Source organism: Sebastes umbrosus, chromosome 14, assembly GCF_015220745.1.
Source record: "Sebastes umbrosus isolate fSebUmb1 chromosome 14, fSebUmb1.pri, whole genome shotgun sequence".
Taxonomy (NCBI): Eukaryota; Metazoa; Chordata; class Actinopteri; order Perciformes; family Sebastidae; genus Sebastes; species Sebastes umbrosus.
The window spans coordinates 19,031,329-19,052,470 of NC_051282.1; the positions used below are offsets into that span (position 1 = coordinate 19,031,329).

Here is a 21,142-nt window from a genome sequence, read left to right on the forward strand (position 1 = left end):
TGGCCCTAATACTCCGTAATACATTTGCACTTTGGCCCTCCCTGCATTAGACTTATATACTATATACTTAGACCAGGGGTCAGCAACCTTTACTATCAAAAGAGCCATTTTAGGCAAAAAACAAAAAAACTAAATCTGTCTGGAGCCACAAAACATTTGAGCATTGTGATGAAGGTAACAAAGTGTATAGTCTAAGTGTAATGAAATGAAATGATAACTTCAACAAGCATGGATTAATGAATCAATAAGTCTATAGTACAGGGGTCAGCAACCTTTACTATCAAAAGAGCCATTTTAGGCAAAAAAAACAAAAAACATTTGATCATTGTGATGAAGGTAACAAAGTTTATAGTCTAAGTGTATAGTATATAAGTCTAATGCAGTGAGGGCCAAAGAGCAGAGTATTAGTGCCACATTGAGGGGAAAAACATCTGAGATTTCCAGAAAAAAAGTTGTAATATTACAGGAATAAAGTAATAATTTTACGAGAATAAAGTTGTAATATTGCGAGAATAAAGTCATAATATTACGAGAAAAATGTCGTAATATTGCGAGAATAAAGTCATAACTTAACGAGAAAAAAAAGCTGTAATATTACAGGAATAAAGTCATAATATTACGAGAATAAAGTTGTAATATTGCAAGAATAAAGTCATAACTTTACCAGAAAAAAAGTCGTAATATTACGAGAATTAAGTCATAACTTTACGAGAAGTAGAACGAACAGCGATTCCAGAGCAGTGCTGCCCCTTACCTACAGGCAGCAGGAGGACACGACAGCATCACTCCACATAGTGAAATGACAACTTCAACAAGCATGGATTAATAAATCAATAAGTCTATAGTACAGGGGTCAGCAACCTTTACTATCAAAAGAGACATTTTAGGCAAAAAAAACAAAAAACATTTGATCATTGTGATGAAGGTAACAAAGTTTATAGTCTAAGTGTATAGTAGTTAAGTTATAAAGTATAGTTATGACTTTATTCTCATAAAGTTATGACTTTATTCTGGAAAACTTTGATTTTTTTTCCCTCAATGGCCCTAATACTCCGTAGTACATTTGCACTTTGGCCCTCCCTGCATTAGACTTACATACTATATACTTAGACCAGGGGTCAGCACCCTCTACTATCAAAAAAGCCATTTTAGGCAAAAAAACAAAAAACAAAATCTGTCTGGAGCCACAAAACATTTGAGCATTGTGATGAAGGTAACACAGTTTATAGTCTAAGTGTATAGTATATAAGTCTAATGCAGTGAGGGCCAAAGAGCAAATGTACTACAGAGTATTAGTGCCACATTGAGGGGAAAAACATCTGAGATTTCCAGAAAAAAAGTTGTAATATTACAGCAATAAAGTCATAATTTTACAAGAAAAAAGTTGTAATATTACAGGAATAAAGTAATAATTTTACGAGAATAAAGTTGTAATATTGCGAGAAAAATGTCGTAATATTGCGAGAATAAAGTCATAACTTAACGAGAAAAAAAGCTGTAATATTACAGGAATAAAGTCATAATATTACGAGAATAAAGTTGTAATATTGCGAGAATAAAGTCATAACTTTACCAGAAAAAAAGTCGTAATATTACGAGAATTAAGTCATAACTTTACGAGAAGTAGAACGAACAGCGACTCCAGAGCAGTGCTGCCCCCTACCTACAGGCAGCAGGAGGACACGACAGCATCTCTCCACATAGTGAAATGACAACTTCAACAAGCATGGATTGATAAATCATTAAGTCTATAGTACAGGGGTTAGCAACCTTTACTATCAAAAGAGACATTTTAGGTAACACAGTTTATAGTCTAAGTCAGGGGTCTGCAACATGCGGCTCTTTAGTTCCTCTCCAGTGGCTCCCTGTGGATTTTTAAAAATGGAAATGAATAACTGTTTTGTGTTTACATTTTCATTTTTATTAATCATTGTTGTGGGTCTATGGTACGACGGTACGACAGAGTATTAGGGCCACATTGAGGGGAAAAAAAAAAATCTGAGATTTTGAGAATAAAGTCAAAGGTTTATGAGAAAAAAAGTCGTAGCATTATGATAATAAAGTCATAACTTAACGAGAAAAAAGTTGTAATATTATGAGAATAAAATCAGAATATTACGAGAATAAAGTCATAAATTAAAGAGAAAAAAAGTGTTATTATGAGAATAAAGTCATAATATTATAAAGTAGTAATTTTACGTGTTATTTTATTTTTTTCTTGTAAAGTTATGACTTTATTCTCGTAATATTACGACTTTTTTCTCGTGAAGTTATGACTTTATTTTGGAAATCTCAGATGTTTTTCCTCTCAGTGTGGCCCTAATACTCCGCCGTACATTTGCTCTTTGGCCCTCACTGCATTAGACTTATATACTATATACTTAGACTATAAACTGTGTTACCTTCATCACAATGCTCAAATGTTTTGTGGCTCCAGACAGATTTAGTTTTTTTTAGTTTTTTGCCTAAAATGTCTCTTTTGATAGTAAAGGTTGCTGACCCCTGGTCTAAGTATATAGTATGTAAGTCTAATGCAAGGAGGGCCAAAGTGCAAATGTATTACGGAGTATTAGGGCCACTGAGGGAAAAAAAATCAAAGTTTTCCAGAATAAAGTCATAATATTACGAGAAAAAAGTCATAACTTTATGAGAAAAAAAAAGAAAATAACACGCACAATAAGTACTTTATGATATTATGACTTCATTTAATAAATCAATAAGTCTATAGTAATAATAATATACAAGGATATATAAAGCACAAATTAAATGAATTACAAACACAAGTGTTTTTATACATTTAAGTTGTTGTTTATGTGTTACATTGTTGTAGTTTCCTTTAATTTGCTTCCTGTAGCCTATTATGGAGGATGAAACCTACCAAAATAAAATAAAGAAAAATGAATCAATAAATAAATGACTCGATAAACAAACAAATATGTAATTAACTGTAGCGAAAATAATATTGAAAACAAATGTAGCCACGATTTTCCCTTTGTATTTCATCCCTTATTTAAAAAAATAAAAAAATAAAAAATGATTTTGCTTTAAAGGAAGCGGACTGGTCAATTACACAACTGTTAAACAGATATTCAAAGTTGCTCTCCAACACAAATTTTAATGTGTTTAACAAAATGATTTTGCTTCAAAGGAAGCAAACAGGTCAATCTGTACATTAATCAAATTATTTTTTCTTTTTCTTTATTTTTTTGCTCAGGAAAAAGTTAATTCCTTGTAGAAAATTGTGTACATTAAAATGTTAATTTAATGTGTGAAACATAAAAACAGGGACAAAGACACATTATTCAAATGAAGTAATAATATATGCAGAAATAAGAATTGTGTATTACAATACTGTTATAATACTATACTATTATTAGTATTAGTATTAGGAATAAGATGAGCAATGATCCTTCTTCATTTCAGTTATGTTTTCTTTTATCCTCCATAATTTAATTGATTCTGTTTCATTTTGTCATGTACGATAGGTTTGCATGTTCAATGAGAGTTATTAAAACAAGTTTAGATATGTTAGAGCAGCAGATGTATATCCATAGATCTGTGAGAGGAGGCAGGCAGCCAACTATGTGGTTTCTTCTTACTTTTCAACATTTCCTTACTTGTTTTTCCCCCAAAATCAGATCGGAGCTCTGTCTGATTCTTATTCAGGGCGAATTTGTGGACATTCAGACTCCTAGCTGGACTGATAACTAACACATTTCACCCAAATTTGTTCTTAACTCAACATAATCCTCTGGATGTTTCTCAGCTTGTCCAGTGTTTTTTATTTAACCTGAAAATGTATTTCTGGATCGTTTGTTTCTATGTTATCTCATCATCTCTCATTCACATAGTATCTCACCCTCAGCCTTCTGGCAGGCTAATGTCAAGAAAACAAATATTAAACACCATAAATTTCGCTTTCTGTTCAGTTCATTCCACATTTAGTCAGCATTCTCAGTCAGGTTGAGCTCGATATGATCTAATCATTCCCTGGATGTTTTGTGGCGATGGATAGGTTGAGCTGAGAATAATCAGATATACAGGGATGGAGGGATGTGTCTCCTCTCCTGAAGAGCAGTCATCCCGGCAGCTTCAATAACTGCCAGGAGGAGGCGCTTATCTCACACTGTGCAGCAGCATCGCTGAGGAACTGAATCACTAAACACTGTGAATATGTCCCCTGTTATCAAAAACCCAAAGCGTGCGTCTTTTATGATTTAGCTGCCCTGACATTACTGTTAGCTGCTCCCACATTATGAATGGCAATGGAGTCCACAGCTGGAAATATACTTTCAGAAAACATAATAAAAAGATGAAAACCAAAGATATGACACACAATTCATGCCATTTTCATATCAGGTCTGCAATTTGTCAAATAAATAATCTCAGCTGTTAAACTTAGACACATGGAGTGCTGCTCAGTAAATCAAACTGACAATAATGATATACAGTTTGTTTTATGGAGAGAAAGGTCTGTTCTCTTCACCCTGTTGACATGTTTATTTACAAGATGGATGGAGTCTTTATGATTATGGCGGGGAAACTATATTATTAAAGTATAATCACCATAATATGCAAGTGTATTTGTTGTGAGGAAGTGGAAACACATAAAGTGTTGCTTACAGAAACTAAAAATGTGCCACGTTAGCAACAATTATCCCTGAAGTTCATTGAAAACTGTATCTCAACTCATATAGCATTTTCTATGCCTACTCTCAGTTTTTTGTATTTGTTCATTAATTTCCCATATCTATTCTGTACCCAATATATACTGTATGAATATAGGACACTTGGAAAGCTCACAATGACTTGAGTTTTATGTGTAAACCAATAAATCTAGAATTAAAATGATCATCCAGTGACTCCGGTTTGTAAAATGTTTGATTTCTGTCTTCCTGCAGTTATATAACACGTGATTCAGTAAGAGAGTTTTTTGGATCTTGTGGTGAAGGATCGGTGCAACATCCCAGTATTAAAGGCACAGTGTGCAGGATTTCAGATGATCTACTAGCAGAAATGGAATATAATATGTTTTCTTTAGTGCGTTATCACTTTAAACTAAGAATCGTTGTGTGTTTGTTAGCTTAGAATGAGCCCTTCATATCTACATCGGGAGCGGGTCCTCTTCACGGAGTCCGTCATGTTTCTACAGTAGCCCAGAACCATGGATGTGCTGTTCATTTCTATGAAAGTTGCTCAGTGGCGCATGAAGCAAAAAAAGTTTGACTTCCGAGTATAACATTTTATTTTCCGCATAAATTGGGCCCATAGAGAAGGCACTGTAGCGTTTCCTTTAACCCCGCCTCCCAGCTCTCGGTCTGGGGCTCATTCACATGAACGGAGGAGGGGAAATAACTCTGAATTCAACTATTAGTGCATTTTACAACATTAAGGACCTAATGATTTAAATAAGGGCTATTCAAGTGTTCGTTGGGATGTTGGTTTACCTAAAAAAAAAAAGATCCGCTGATTTACAGATGTCTCTTTCCCAATGTAAGTCTATGGGGAAAAGTCTTTTTGGGCCCAATGGCATCACGTGATGGAAAAGGGAAGTTGTAGTACCGCCGTTTGGCCACTACGTCAAATTTATTTCAAAGCCCGGCGATCTTCCTGGGGGCTTGCCCAGTGCGGACAAAACAAACACTGTCTCTAGAGAGGGCATTTAGCATTTTTAAGTTACCTGAGGGCCACGATAGATTCTCCGACACGCTTGTGAAAGGGAGGCATGAGCGGAGGGGTATTCAGTTGGTTGCAATCTGCAACCTCACTGCTAGATACCACTAAATTCAACACACTGGACCTTTAAGTCTGTGAATTTTTAGAGGCAAAGATTTGAACAAAAACAACATTTAGACAAGAAATAACGATATGAAAGTCTTAAATGATGTACGAATGTGTTTTCATTGCGTGTATTTGATTTCTATCTAGAAAAGTAAAACTATTTCATCTGGTACAAAACACCATTCAGCGTGATACCTGGAGATGTAAACACTGAGCTGAGAAGAAGCAGGTAAAACAAGCAATCCTCTAGGGGGCGTACAGTTTGACAAAAACTGGATTAGCCTACAGCCAATGGTGATGCTCAAGAGATTATTTAAACATCTAAAAAAAGCTCTCCACCCAACGCCATACTCACTGAGTGGAAGTGAACACACTTGGTGTGGAGCTGAGCAGCCTGTTGCATGTCATGGCTGTGTTCTGCCGGATACTTCTCCTGTTATCTGGTAAGGTGATTATTTACTCTGTAGTGGAGGTCCAACTGGTGATGAAATGCTGAGACTTGAGAAGTTATGTTAAGGGCACAGAGGGAGTTCAAGTAACAGGCAGTGAAACTACTTGTGTGTACATATGCAGAGTGACTCAGTAAAGTGTTATTCTAAGGGAGCAAGTGCAAACAAACTCAGTTGATTTTTGCTCTACAACATTTTCTATTTCTTGGCTGAGGTGTTCAGGCAAGATGAAGCTTTCTGTGTTCATGAGGTGTGAGATGTAAAGTCAGTCCTCTGAGTCCTATTTACTGGGGCTCTGCAGTGGTGGAAGAAGTACTCATACCTTTTATTAAAGTAAAAATAGCAATATCATAGTGTATAAATGCTCTGTTACTAGTAAAAGACGTTCCAAATTTTACTTTTTTAAGTACTAATTATGCAGAATTGCCCATTTCAGAATAATATATATTATATTATGGATTATAATTATTGATGCATTAATGTGTACATCACTTTAGTGTTCCAGCTGGTAAAGGAGTTTTTTTTTTTTTATATATATACTGCTCGGTAGCTTGTGTTCAACAATTGTTTTCAATACATAGGCTATCTTTATTCATAATAATACATCATCATTTATTTGTTGATCATATTTCGTATTATTAATCTGAATCTGCAAAGTAACTCAAGGTATCAAATACATGTAGTGGAGTAAAAAGTACAATATTTCCATCTGAATTGTAGTGGAGTAAAAGTATAAAGTATTAGAAAAATGGAAATGCTCAAGTGTAGAAGTGTATTTTATTTGTGGTATTATATTTTGTAAGGTGTAATGTGGGTGTGGTGCATGCCAGTCTTGTGCCAGTTACCACAGGTGCTGCAGATTAGAAGTTTTTGATTACGCTGAGGTCATCGTGAGCTGACATGACATTATGTTTTATGTGTATCAAAGAACATTATGTTTTATGTGTATCAAAGAACACTGTGTGCTTTATAAATCTCAATTTAGAGATTGAAACTTATTAGAAGTGACAGACGCGGATGGACACGATAGGCCTTTTTTCACAGCAGACATTTTGGCTTGTCATAAATTACAGGTGTAACTAATAACACTGATGACGACTCTGCTCTATTCAAGGGTCCCAGTGAGAGTGACGGTGAATCAGCATGCACAATACTAGGAATTTATTACGAACACCTAGTTAAAACTAATGCAATACCTTCATGGGTTACAATAAGGGCTGTCAATCGATTCAAATATTTAATCGCGATCAATCGCATGATTGTCCATGATTAATCGCGATCAATCACAAATTAATCACACATTTTTAATCTGTTCAAAATGTACCTTAAAGGGAGATTTGTCAAGTATTTAATACTCTTATCAACACGGGAAAATATGTTTGCTTTATGCAAATGTATGTATATATTTATTATTGGAAATCAATTAACAACACAAAACAATGACAAATACTGTCCAGAAACCCTCACAGGTACTGCATTTAGCATAAAAAATATGCTCAAATCATAAAATGGTAAAACTCAAGCCCATCAGGCAACAACAGCTGTCAGTGTGTCAGTGTGCTGACTTGACTATGACTTGCCCCAAAATGCGATTATCATAAAGTAAAGGGGGGACTCGTGGGTACCCATAGAACCCATTTTCATTCACATATATTGAGGTCAGAGGTCAAAGGACCCCTTTGAAAATGGCCATGTCAGTTTTTCCTCGCCAAAATTTAGCGCAAGTTTGGAGTGACAAACTCCTTCGCGACAAGCTAGTATGACATGGTCCAGTTTCATATGATGCCAGTATCGTCACTCGCTTTAAAACTGAGTCCGCTACAACCTCCGAAAGATCGATTGCGTTAATGCATTAAAGAAATTGGTGGCGTTAAAACAAATTTGTGTTAACGCGTTATTATTGCGTCAGCTTTGACAGCCCTAGTTACAATGATCAGTTTTTGTTGAAACACTTTTAGGTTGAGGTTATTAAGCTTACCCTCATTGATATAAATGACAAAAGACAAATTTGAGACAGTGAGACAGCAATTTCTATTATTGTGTCCACCCCTGGATATCACACCTAATATCAAAACCTTACCACAAAAACAGTTACACTTAACAATGTGGAGTGTTAAGGAACTGAGACTTGTTTACAAGATGAGAGCTGAGTTTGTTCCTCCCCTCCGGTTCTTTATGTCCTTTTGCAGTGGCGGCGGCCTCTGCGGCGACAAGCAAGACCCAGCGGACAAGGCGAGGGTTACTGGAGTTGGCGGGAGCCATCAGATGCAGCACAGGGAGATCTGCCTTAGCGTACATGGTGTACGGATGCTACTGTGGACTGGGAGGTGAAGGCTGGCCCAGAGACAGGGCAGACTGGTGAGGCACCAGATTTAATCACCGTCAAGTCTGTTTTTATTTTCAAGAGAACACCTAATGATAGTGTGGACCAAAATGTATAGGCCTATACATTCAGCTGACACTATATGTGGCCAACCTATACATTATGTGATGCAAAAGATATAATTCAGCATGCAATAGTGATGTTTAGCCCTCCGCTCCACAGCTCATGCACATTATTTCCTCCTCTCTTTCACCCTCCTCCATCCTGCTGGTGTACACACAGTTTCCGTTTCTGAATGAGTCGACTGAACCACAAATGCTGTGTGATGGGATGGAGGGAGGCAATGATGTCCAAATTCAGCAGACTCACATGCTCCAATGGGTGCTTCAAATAGGCCCAAAAATTCCACACCCAAATCCTAATTGCCTTCTTTTTCCTTCTTCGCCGCAAGACACCGAACCCACCTCAAACCAGTCAACTGCTAACTATCAGTTGTGAAACCTCATGTGGTGATCCTGCCCTGCTTTTAGGATGTAGCCTCGGTGGGATTCAAACCACAGTGCTGTGACGACCCACCTACTGCTTTCTTGACCCTGCCTTGTCTAGAGTTCAGCCTTCAAAATAAAGCATTTATCATGTTGTCAATCTCTCTGTATGTAGGTGTTGCCACAGACATGATTGCTGTTACGGAGATGCAGAGCTTCTGGGCTGCCATACCAAAACCGACCGGTATCAGTGGACGTGTGAGGACAGGAAGGCTGAGTGTGGTATTGCATTTTTAATGCTTATGCATGCATAATATTTTGTTATTTACAGCTGGTCGCACATAAATATGATGCTGTGTGAGACACCTTTTAAAACTAAACTAACTAAATTAGACTGTGTGTGATCTACAAATATCCATGAAAACAGTATGCAGGCAGCTAATTGGGGGAGAAAGAGGATGTTTATGACATATGTTTAATGATATTTTAAGTCCCAATAAAGTTTATTGGGGCTTAAAACCACAGTCACACTGTACATAAATAGTAACAGATTTAATGAGGTTTACACATTTAAAGGACCAGTGTGTAGCATTTTGGGGATCTATTGGTAGAAATGAAATATGATATTAATAGGTATGTTTTCTTTAGTGTATGATCACATGAATCTAAGATTCGTTGTGTTTTTGTTACCTTAGAATGAGCCGTTTATATCTACGGAGCGGAGTCTTTTCCTGCTTGGGCCGGAGTCGATAACGTTACTCGCTCCCGATGCCGCCTCTGTCTCTCTCTTGCTTCATCACTCATTTCCCACAGGCACACACTCTAAGCACTGACTCTGCTCCACATAACCTACGCTACTCTTACAACAATGTAAAATGAATTAATAATACCCACAATTACTGTCCAGTCGCCGGCCAGTTGTCTCTCATTTTCAGTGAAACTCCAGTAAATGAACCATTAGGAGGCAAAAATTAATAAAGCTGGACTTGTTTGTAAGATTATCAGCCAAGACTTTGCAAGCGTTATAATAAGCATTCACAACAAATTACACAATGTGAAAACCACCAAAAAAAACTCTATTTCAGCTCGTCACTGACAGAAGACATTTGTGTTCTTCATTGCAGATGATTTGGAGGACAAATGTGAAAAGCTGCTGTGCAAGTGTGACAAAAACGCTGCCAAATGTTTGAGAAAAGCACCGTTCATCAGAAAATATGCCTTATGGCCAGATTTCCTCTGTGGTCACGAACATCCAATGTGTAGTATTTACTGACACAATAAATGCATGTCCTGTGTGCCTTTTGTAAATATAGAACGTGTTACAGTAATGATGGCATAAATACTTTGGTATTGTTTTTTTTTTTATTTTTTACTGTTATCAGGATCTTTTAATAAAATTGTGAAAACACATTATGGTGTGTTTGAGGAGTTCTTGCAGTTACCTTTATATCAAATGTTCTTTTTAATAAAAGACGAATTGAACACCTACACTTTGACACACACAGTAACTGTGAATCACACAATGAAAAGGCAACTTGGGCGTTCCTATGTCGAAACTCAGTGAAGACTGAGAGCGAGGGAAAGATCAGGTAGCCGGTCCTCACAACAGTACTTTTATTTGTTGAAATACTGTGCAGCAGGCTGGGCAGCGCCGGCATTATAACTCTGAAGTTGACTCCCTGGGCTTTGGGTTTGTTTCTGACTATTCATTGAGGTTTAAAAAAACAAGCTTTTTTTGGAAATGTGCGCTAATAGGCAAACTGAGGTTTTCCTGTATTTTGAATTCTATTTTAAAGTCTGCTGTGACCCTAAACAGGGTTACAGATTATTTCCCATGAAGTCTACAGAATAAGTTAGTCACTATATAGCTATTAAGTCTCGTATACCCCTAATAGCCTTCATGACCATGTGTGATCTCATTGGCTATTTCACAGTTTGCTCTTTTTATCACAGTTCTAAAAGAGAAGCATTTAAATACCTACAGCGCAACTGTTGCATTGTGGGATACCTCTACAGAAAGATAGTGCCATCAAACCAAGGCCTATTGAACGAGGCTGGGTCACACGTCATCAACGTGTCATATCTTTGGGAAAATCCTGTCTGCACCCGCCCAAATTGAGCCAATCGCAACGCACGACCGCAGCTCCAGTTACACTGCGCACTTGTCATACGCCATACCCCAAGACCCGTGTCCGCCCGCATCCCAGCCTCCTTCAATAGGCCTTGCATCAAACCAGCAGGACATCACCTGGTTTGTTGTGTGTGAAGTCTAGATACTGGCCTGCAGATGGCACCATAATCACAAATACTAAACTTGAAGAACACTGACACAACAGGAAGTAAGCATTTATGGGGACACGCCTGAACAATTAGAGAGTTAATCATTGATATTATTATTTAGATTCGTTAAAATGTATTGAAGTCCCCTGCAACCTGTCAGGGTTTGAATATTTACATGTAGCAAATTACTCTATTTTGGTCCAGCAGTTGGTTTTGGGTTTGGCTTGGGAACGTCCTTCAGATTGAGTTGGTGAAAGTCCCACTGTCGAGTCAAAACCTTCCTTTCCCCCTCTGACACCCAGTAAACAGCATCACCACCACGGCTGTAATCACAGTAAACACAGCCCTCCCAGATGTTACCGCTCAAGAGAGCTTTTACGCTCCTAAAGCGTCGTCCGTGAGTTTTCACAGGGAACACAGCTTCTTTGTTGAACCAGTGCAGCGCTCGTGAGTGTGGACTGAAATGGGAGATGATGCCGTGGTGCAGTGTCCAAAGTCCAGGACTGGAAATAAGTATCTGGGTCATGGCCCACAAACACTTGCCCGATTGTGTCCAACCTTCAGCGGGTATGAGCTCTGAAGTTGTGGAAGTCATACGCCTCCATCCAAGAGGGCGGCTCAAAGTCCCTCTTTCCTGTTTGAGTATGTTGTTCTACCTCTAATCTGTTCAAACGAAAAGAAAAATGTATGGCGGGCTACTGCAATTAAGGCTACAAATGATTTACATGGAAACATCCCGTGTTATATAAGTATAAAGAGAATTTTTTCTTTGTCGTGCTAAAATAGAAATTTGCTTTTTAAAATTTTTCCTAGCTGTAGCACAGAATGAGTCAGTGCAGCAGCTGTTTGAGTTCATGAGATCGGAAACTGAAAAATTGCCTCACAGTTGTAATAGTTCATCTATTTAGCATTCCCGATGCTGTAACACAGGCTGTGCTTTCTCAAGCAAAAATATTTTGATCTTTAATGTCACAAAAGTAGCATTGCTGGTTTGCAGAGGGGAAACAGAACAGTTTGATTCATCGGGGCTGCTGAGGGATAAACGTTCACTAACATAATTAGTCAAATTGATGAATCTCTGAATGTTTCTTTGCATTTCACTTTGTCTAACTCTCTATGAAAGCAGCCTGAAGCCTTTCTTTTTTCCCTGCTGTCTGTGAAGTTTGTTGAGGATTTTCTGGCAGCACACTCCTCCTCTCTCCTGTCCCTGCTGGTCTGGGAATGGCCTTTCTAGGATTTCAGCTCTTGACTTTGTTGATGATCTCTCACTTGTCCTGTACTTTTGCCAAGTGCCATCATCACACAGTTTGTGTCTGTGTCACTCAGCTTAAAGGGGACATGTCATGCTCATTTCCAGGTTCATACTTGTAATTTGGGTTTCTACTAGAATATGTTTACATGCTTTAATGTTCAAAAAACACATTATTTTTTCTCATACTGTCTGTCTGAATATATCTGTATTCACCCTCTGTTTGAAACGCTCCGTTTTAGCGCCTGTCTGACACTGTGGCACAGGCACACGACAAGCATGCATATAGGCGTTTATGCTCAGCTTCTTTCCCAGTGTGCTGCCTATTTCTTTCCAAGTATTTAATGACATTTGTCTCCGCCAGTCTCTGATTGGCTGGAGAGAAAAATATGGTGCTCCTTTGCAAAGGTAGTTCTCAAACTGTGGGCGATATATTCTAATGAGCCTGCATGTGACATAGGAAGGGGAGCCAAATCTGAATGGCTTGTTGAATCACATGTTTTCTGATCTAGACAGCTCACAAAAACTGACTGGGTTGTCTTATTTCACAGTGTGTGGGTTGGTAGACACTATATATATATATATATGTGCAAAAGAGTTTTTCATGATATGTCCCCTTTAATGGGACTGGACCCTCTGTCTGTCATTGCAGACTGATAAGTTGTAAAAGTTCACACTGGCTGCAGCTGACATACAACTCCTGGTTTAAAAACTGACCTCATACTAACATTTCTGCAGCAGTGTGGCACTCTTGAGGAAATCCTATGATTGAAGAATTCGCCTATCCCTTCATATGCACGACAGCGTGGTTGTCACAATGAATGAGCGCATTCTTTAATCCCTGCCGGGTGAGCTGACAGAGCCCGTTCCACGCTAATTGCATTCTTTAATCAACTGTTTGGCTCCCCAGCCGAGAGCCAGATGGCACACAATGAAATCTTGGCTTAAACAGCTCCAAACATAAACAATAACAACCGCGTGCAGAACAAAAGTATGACTTCTTACCAGCAAAAGATCTGGATTTGGACTGTTTGGACAATCCGTGCATGATCTCCAAGTCTGTTTCACATTGTTTGTTTGACCATAGATTTTTTTTATTATATAAAATGTTTAAATGACAACTTGAATGCTGTTGAATATATGATTTTGATTGGCTATATTTACTACTGCCCACTCAAGGAAATCAATGAGTGTGCAGCCAGCAGCAGACCTGGACCTGCTGCCAACATATACTGCATGTTACAGACTCTTTTGTCCTATTTTTATCTCCTTTGTGTGTTTTCCTTTGAAGACTCTTTTCATTTGCAGGTGGCAGAGGAGAAATTACAAAAGAGATAACAAAGAAGGTCAATCATAAAGGTAGAAATACTCAATGCCAGGGCTTCAAATACCAACGCTTTGTCACAGCCGTCCACGTCTCAATACAAGGCACCAGACGCAACAGGCTTTCCATTAACTACAATGTAAACCCATCCACGGCAACAGTAAACACTCGGGTAAAGTGCTGTGGTGACATTTTACAAAATCAGAGCAGGCGGGAGGGGAAGTGGATGAGTCCAACAAACACAAGGCTTCCACCCAGGAGTGTTTGTGTCCTGTGCGTTTCACATTCACTTTACAATCTGCTGTTGGTCTATGTCCTGTGTTCACAACGTCAAAGCACATTTGCACTATAAAAACTGATTGTTTTTAAGGAAAACCGTGTTGTTTTTTTACTAAACCTAACTAAGTGGTTTTATTGCCTAATCCTAAGCAAGTGCTTTTGTTTAATTCACAACACTAAACATGTGCTTTGTGTGATGGAACAAGTGACACTGAGGGGTCTGATGAAGCGTCAAACCGTTACTCTGCTGATGATGCTCCAATGATGCCTCCAACAACTTCCTGTTTCATGACGAATGGAACAAAATGGCCGCTACGCCACGGCAAGGTCGTTCAATGAAAACTCAGGATTTTAATAACTTTTCATCGTTAAGGTGTTTTAGATGGTCCTGACCAAATTCCAAATTGATCTGATTAAATCTGTAGGAGGAGTTTGTTAAAGTACCAGCCTGAAAAACGCTAAAAATTTGCGAAAATGGGACATTGAATTCAAAATGGCTGACTTCCTGTTGGGTTTTAGATATACCTCTGAGAGGCTTTTTTGTTTGGCTCCAGATGTTACATCTGCCTACCAAATTTCATACATGTAGGTGAAACCTGAACGAGGGGCTCTTTTTTTTCCGATTTTGTACGGGCGTTAGCGAGCCATTTTGCCACACCCAAGCCCGAGACCCTTAAAATAATAAATTTTTCACCACGTCTTTATGAGCATGTTAAGGCCCTCAAAAATGCGATTCATTTTAAGAAAAAGAATAATTCCTACAGTTTCAATAGGGCCTTTGCTGCCAGACGTTGTCGGTGCGCTTGGGCCCTAAATATTCTACAAACAATTCAAGGGGGAAGACATATTACCAGTTAGAGTGATTGTTTACAAGTATACTATAATTGATCAATCAATATAATAATAAATCAATGGCAAAAGTTTAGGAAGGGTAAAAAATTTGCTGTAAAAAATCTGTTCAGCAGCTCATTTAAATGGCAATTTGAAATATCCAGGCCTGTACTTAATGCTTAATGCTGTACTTCAGTTGTTTTATCCAGAATGATGTGGGCATCATCTATCATTACCTGATCTCACCAGGGAGCTGAATTTACAGTATTTTATGAGTTGTTCAAAAAATGAAGCAGCCAGAAAAGGATGAGAAACTTTGGAAATATGCTCAAACATTTGTGTGAAACATTTAGAGAATGAAGACTAAAAGGTGAGGAAGTTGAAACTTTTGCTTGTAGTGACCCCATATTGCCAATTAGCTCCAGCTTTGAGGCATATGTTGTTTTGCTTAGGACTGCACATTTCCTGCATTGTGTTGTTTCCTAATTGGAAGTTCAAGCTCTTATTCTTCTCTTTTTAACCAGCCTGGAGGAGTAAGATAGACGAGATAGATGCACCACACCTGAGCCACAAAAACAGCAAAAAGGCAGTAAAAGTTTGATCATTAAAACACAAGGAATGCAGACACTTATTCCGTTGCTATATCTGGAGTTTAAATAGTGGCCGTGAAAGGCTGAAATATTTAGGAAGGTCCTGATAATTGCTTTCCTCATCCTGTTGGAGGAAATATTCTGAGACACACTCATTTCCACTAATGTGTCATATGCTTACGTACGTATACTTTTATGGTAAACATTCTTTTGAGATGACGTTCTTCTCTAATTTAAACTGTCTCTAGATCTGTTTGACCAACTATAACTGAATAATATCAGTTATAAGGCTGATTGATTTTAAATATTTGACCTTGACCTTCTCCTCTCACTATGTCTCAAGTCATTTATGAAAAGCTCAATGGCAGCAAAATCCACCTAGGGAAGAAAAAACTAAACTCTCATATTATTCTCAGTGCTTTATTGTTGTCGATACTATTCACAATAAATCATACAGGTTACCATGGAAATGAATGACTGGCACTGCAGCATGAGCTTAATTAGTAAGATGTCAATCACAATGGCCTTGATTGTACGATGCAGGTATGAGTCATTTTCTTGTGCGTACATAAAAAAGTTTGTTTACATATCTAGAGCTGCTCACAGTGTCATAAAGGACAACATCACTTTGCACCATCGTGATGAATAAGCTTCAGAAGCAGCAATTTTGCCATCTGGATCTTATTTTCAATGACCAAAGGTACTGATTTTGTGTGCTAAATGCAGCATTTCATTTCACCGGTGATGGTAGTTTGGAGGTTGGACATCATCCACTGATGTGCTGTGGATGTTTGCTGACTAAGCTTTCTCTAAAAAAACACCGCAGCAGCTTCCAGTTGTTTCCTTCCTATCATCATGCGTCAGTTTACAAAGGTTCACTTCAACAGATGGAACGTGATGATACAGATATGAATCACTGATGCTGCAACATAGAGTGTTACCCAGGAAACTGTACTAGTCTGATTAGTGTCAGCTGAGTATGCAGGATTATAGTGAAAACATAATGTGATGTGAAAACATATTTTCAGAGGAGGCTTGATGGGATATTGTGCAAAAACATTACTGAATTTGATGAAATTAGGAAAAACGCACACAGAAACTGTTGATTGTTGCAGGCTGGGCAAATTAAATGAAATGCAGCTCCGACTGGTGCCGACTCTTCTTGTCCTATGTAAAAAATACTAAGGCTTTATAAAGTTATGTGTCCTTTTGTGCGCCAAACCTTTCCAAAACTTCTCCAAAATGGTTGTTTCAATAGAAAATATTTTTAAAAAGATATTCTCTTGGAACTTATGACACATATTTACAAGTGCTAACGACCACAAAATGAGGAAATGGGTATGAGGGTTAGAAAATGGAGGGTTAGAAACGTGTCCGAAATGGGTGACAGTTATTTAAAACTATATTTACATAATCTACCTGGCATGGCTGAAATTCAGTTCTCAGTTCAGTTAAGAATAAGTCTCATTTTGTGTTAATTAAATGACTGCACTGGGTCTTCCTGTGCATCAGGCTCCTCCTGAGTGGGTGAGCCCAACAGTGCCTCCTGTGGAGCTGCTGTTGCACCAGAGCTGACTTTTCTTACTGTACATTTATTTGTTATTGACATGCATGGTTGATTGACTACAGACTACAGAAAATGTATAAAGCCTATTAGGTAAAACAAGAATCAAAATAAACTGATGAAAGGAATCTGAATCTACCCAGAGGAATATGTAGGCAATGTTTGTCTTTCAGGTATTTAGTGCTAAATCTATAAGTTTTTAAATCAGAGTCATAAACTGCTCTATTGCCAAGTCGATTTGCACATACAGGGAGTTTGTCTTGGTGATTTGTTGCATAACAATAAACACAAAGTCAAGAAACATGATATGAAATAGAAATATTTACAATAGAAAATATGAAGAAAAGATATGATATGGTACACATATGTGTTATCAGAGTCTTTGTTAGTGAGCACAGACTCAATGTGTTTGAATTCAGCAGAGTTGTTTGGATGTACCATTTATTACACCGCACAACAGTATAGAGTTCATTCACTGTGGTGGTTGAAGTCATTTATTCTCATGGATTTAAAAGGCACGGACGGGGTTCGAACCCGCGATCTTCGGTTTACGAGACCGACGCCTTACCACTTGGCCACCGCGCCTGCGCTGTGATCAGCGTCCTGATCTATTATGTAGAACAATTTTGTAGGTGTCTTCTGTAGATCATATCACAGATAAAGAGTCCACTAGATGTTGTCGTTTACATACCGAGGCTCGCCTTCCTTCCTTCTTCCTGCATGCACATGAACCACACGAGCTACTGAGACACGTTTTAATGTATTGCTGTGATTCAGCCACAAGAGGAGGCTGTTATCCTCCATGTGTGAACCACATGTCTCCTTTAGCAGAGCTCTTTCTGCTTTTTTACCTCCAGTGTTTACAACAAAGAAGCACAAAGAAGGTGAGAGTTTACAGTCTTTACTCTTTATGCTTTTGTAAACATTAACTGATAGAAGTGTTAACGTGGCTACAGGCAATTTGCACATTTTGCTTAATGGAAAACTAACCAGTGTAGGTAAAGCTGCCTACAGGCTGCAGCCTAATGATTAGGCCTATACACCCACAATACAAAAATGTAGGATGGGAATGACAGAATACCAGTGTGCTATTCTTTAAATCTTAGATGCTGCACATGTTACAAAACAGAAAATGTGCATTGTTGAGAATTTGGTCGAGAATTCATAATAATAATAACAATAATACTTTTATTTTGTAGAGCAATTTTCAAGCCCAAAGCACAAAGTGCTTTCCAAGGAAATTCACATGACAGCAGAATACAATGAAACATAAATAATTAGATAAAAAAACAATAGAATGGGAAAATAAAGAAACAAGCATATACATATTCATACAATTACATATGCACATACATACACATCAGCACACAAGCATACAAAAGATTAAAATTCAGCTGATTGGAAAAGCCATTCTATAAAAGTGAGTTTTAAGACTGGATTTATCTTCTTTGGAGTTTGAATTCATGACAATCTGCCTATTACAATTCAACATGCCTTATGTCTACAAGGGTGGTATAGTGGAAGAAAAGGTCAGAGGATTTAGCCACTGAAGTGATATGACCATCAGTTTTTAGATACCTCAATAATGTATGAAGACAATCACAAAACAATAAATACCATTTGGTCAAGGGGAAATGTTGGCCTAACATTGGTGCTATAGAGAAAAGGTCAGGAGGTCACAATATTCCCCAGGAATCTTCTTTGGGACATTTAATTTCCAAAAACTAAATGCAATCTGTGCCGGCAAGATAGTTCTGAACAGACCGAGATTGAGCTTGCATAGCTAATAACTCTGAGAACCAGTAGACTACTTGTAATTCTTCTCTAAGCAATACAATATGCATGAAGCCAGACTGCAGCTTTTCACTGTCTTTCTTTTCAAAACATCAAAGATGAATGCTCGCCTGAGGGGCTTCTTTTTTTTTTTTTTTTTTGGATCAGATATCCTAGAGGCTGTTTGAAAAATGAATAAGACTCATTTCCATTGGGAATGAGTTAGCAGTGAGAATCACAGATGTGGAGTGTTCACCTTGACCTGCTTACAGCAAGTCGTCAGTACACAAAACCAAAAGAGGGGGCTTCTCTTCAATAAACCACATAGGTGGATTTAAATCAGAGCACCTTGAAATGTGACAGTTTCTCTGAAAGTCCAGTCATGCTTTATTGTTCATCTGTTCGAAACTTTTATTTTTTAAGATAACATATTGCACCCACAAGTCAGCGATGATAATTTGCAGATACATGCTACATCTCCAAGTCCCCAAGTGTGAATGCTGAATGTTGAGCTGTAATCCTTCTCGGGAATGAATATTTATTTTTCTCTGTAATTTATGCCCTTCGTGCCTTTAAGATGAAGCTTTATCAGGCAAAATGTAACCGTCTTAAAAGCAAGTTAAAGTACCATCGATGATAAAAACAGGTTAAATCTGAGTGATTTTAAATTGCTGGAGGTGCTTATAGCTTATTTTATAATATCACATGGAATTGATTATTTTTAGCAGCTCTTCCCTTCAACATCACAACCTGAGAGATACAATATGTTCCAGTCAGAGATCACATGGATCTGGGGCATTTTTTGTTCATGAGGCGAACACCAAGCATCTCACTCCCTGAGAGAATAAGAAGTATTACTGTAGCAATCTATTTAATTATTTATCACTCTATCGCTTTGAAAAACATCTTATTTTGCTGTGCTTGTGCAGGAATACCCCTGTGCCCTGAATGTGTGAGAATATTTATTCTTTTTTTTCTGTACAGAGTTTTCTCCTTTCTCATGTAAACAAGAGTGAGACTCATGTAGGCTACATTTTCTATGTCTGAATTCTGAACTGACCAGCAAAATGATATGCTGCACTAATCTAGCAAGCCTCCTCTGGCTGCTTTATATTTCTCTAAGCATGTTAGCGTTGTCACCTTTAGCTGATATGATTATTGACAGTGGTGGAAGAAGTACTCATATCTTTTACTTGTGTAAAAGTAGTAATACTACAGTATAAAAATACAAGTAAACGTCCTTCATTCAAAACCTTAAGTAAAAGTACAAAAGTATTAGCATTAAAATATACTTACAGTACAAAAGGTTAAAGTACTCATTGTGCAGAATGACCTATATTAGAATAACATATATAATATTACTGAATAATAATTATTGATGCATTAATGTGTACATTACTTTAATGTTGTAACTGGTAAATGTTGGTCTTGTGTTTTACCATATATACTGCTGGGAAGCTTGTGAATTTCCACCAGGGATCAATAACGTTTTTATTTTAACTTATAATATATTAGTTGATTATATTTAAAGGTCCCATATTGTAAAAAGTGAGATTTTCATGTCTTTTATAATATAAAGCAGGTTTAAGTGCTATATAAATACTGTTAAACTATCAAAACACACACAGCCCGTATTCAGAAATTGCACGTTTGAAACAAGCCGTTAGGAATTCTGTCCATTTGTAATGTCACAAATATACAATATTTAGACCATTACACGGTTTTAAACGTAAATATTCTAAATGTGTCCCAGTTTATTTCCTGTTGCAGTGTATGTAAATAACATCAGCTGACAGGAAGTAAACATGGATCCAAACTGTTGCCTAGCAACGCAATTCCGTTGCAATTCCATTGAAATGCACTAAAACGGAGCGTTTCAGACAGAGGGTAAATTCAGGTATATTCAGGCCGACAGTATAAGGAAAATAATGTTGTTTTTTTAACATTACAGCATTTAAACATGTTCTTGTAGAAACACAAAATACAAGTATGAAACTGAAAATGAGCACGATATGGGACCTTTAATATTATTATCTGTACCTGCAAAGTAACTAAAGTTTTCAAACAAATGTAGAGGAGAGAAAAATACAATATTTCCCACTGAGATGTAGTGGAGTTTAAAGTGACAGAAAATGGAAATACTCAACCTCGGAATTGTACTTAAGTACAGTACTTGAGTAATTGTAATTAGTTACTTTCCACCGCTGATTATTG

At 37.6% G+C, this 21,142-nt stretch overlaps 2 protein-coding genes and 1 non-coding gene across 5 annotated transcripts in view; 2 read left to right on the forward strand and 1 right to left on the reverse strand.

Moving 5' to 3' along the window:
* The first annotated feature begins 6,100 nt into the window (after positions 1 to 6,100).
* zgc:92162 (group 10 secretory phospholipase A2) lies at positions 6,101 to 10,451 on the forward strand. Its single transcript, XM_037791319.1, has 4 exons — positions 6,101 to 6,224; positions 8,420 to 8,588; positions 9,214 to 9,320; positions 10,163 to 10,451. The coding sequence occupies exons 1-4, from the start codon at positions 6,188 to 6,190 to the stop codon at positions 10,309 to 10,311; spliced, it is 462 nt and encodes a 153-aa protein (XP_037647247.1). The 5' UTR covers positions 6,101 to 6,187; the 3' UTR covers positions 10,312 to 10,451.
* A 7,217-nt stretch (positions 10,452 to 17,668) lies between these two features.
* On the reverse strand, positions 17,669 to 17,740 carry trnat-cgu. Its single transcript has one exon. It is a non-coding gene; the product is annotated as a tRNA-Thr (tRNA).
* Positions 17,741 to 17,848: 108 nt separating this feature from the next.
* The window catches only part of axin1 (axin 1), a 44,319-nt gene continuing 41,025 nt past the window's right edge, over positions 17,849 to 21,142 (forward strand). For 2 of the 3 annotated variants that reach the window (XM_037792378.1, XM_037792377.1), the window contains exon 1: positions 17,850 to 18,039. The gene's annotated coding sequence lies outside the window, so the exon portion shown is untranslated. Of the gene's footprint in view, positions 18,040 to 21,142 lie in introns of all 3 variants that reach the window. The other variant, XM_037792380.1, reaches the window with a different exon arrangement.

Bases quoted from the DNA above. Each gene is read 5' to 3' on its own strand.
- zgc:92162 (XM_037791319.1), top strand. From the start codon at position 6,188: ATGGCTGTGTTCTGCCGGATACTTCTCCTGTTATCTG. The intron at 6,225-8,419 runs GTAAGGTGATTA...GTCCTTTTGCAG, and splicing joins GATACTTCTCCTGTTATCTG to TGGCGGCGGCCTCTGCGGCG. The intron at 9,321-10,162 runs GTATTGCATTTT...TCTTCATTGCAG, and splicing joins GGACAGGAAGGCTGAGTGTG to ATGATTTGGAGGACAAATGT.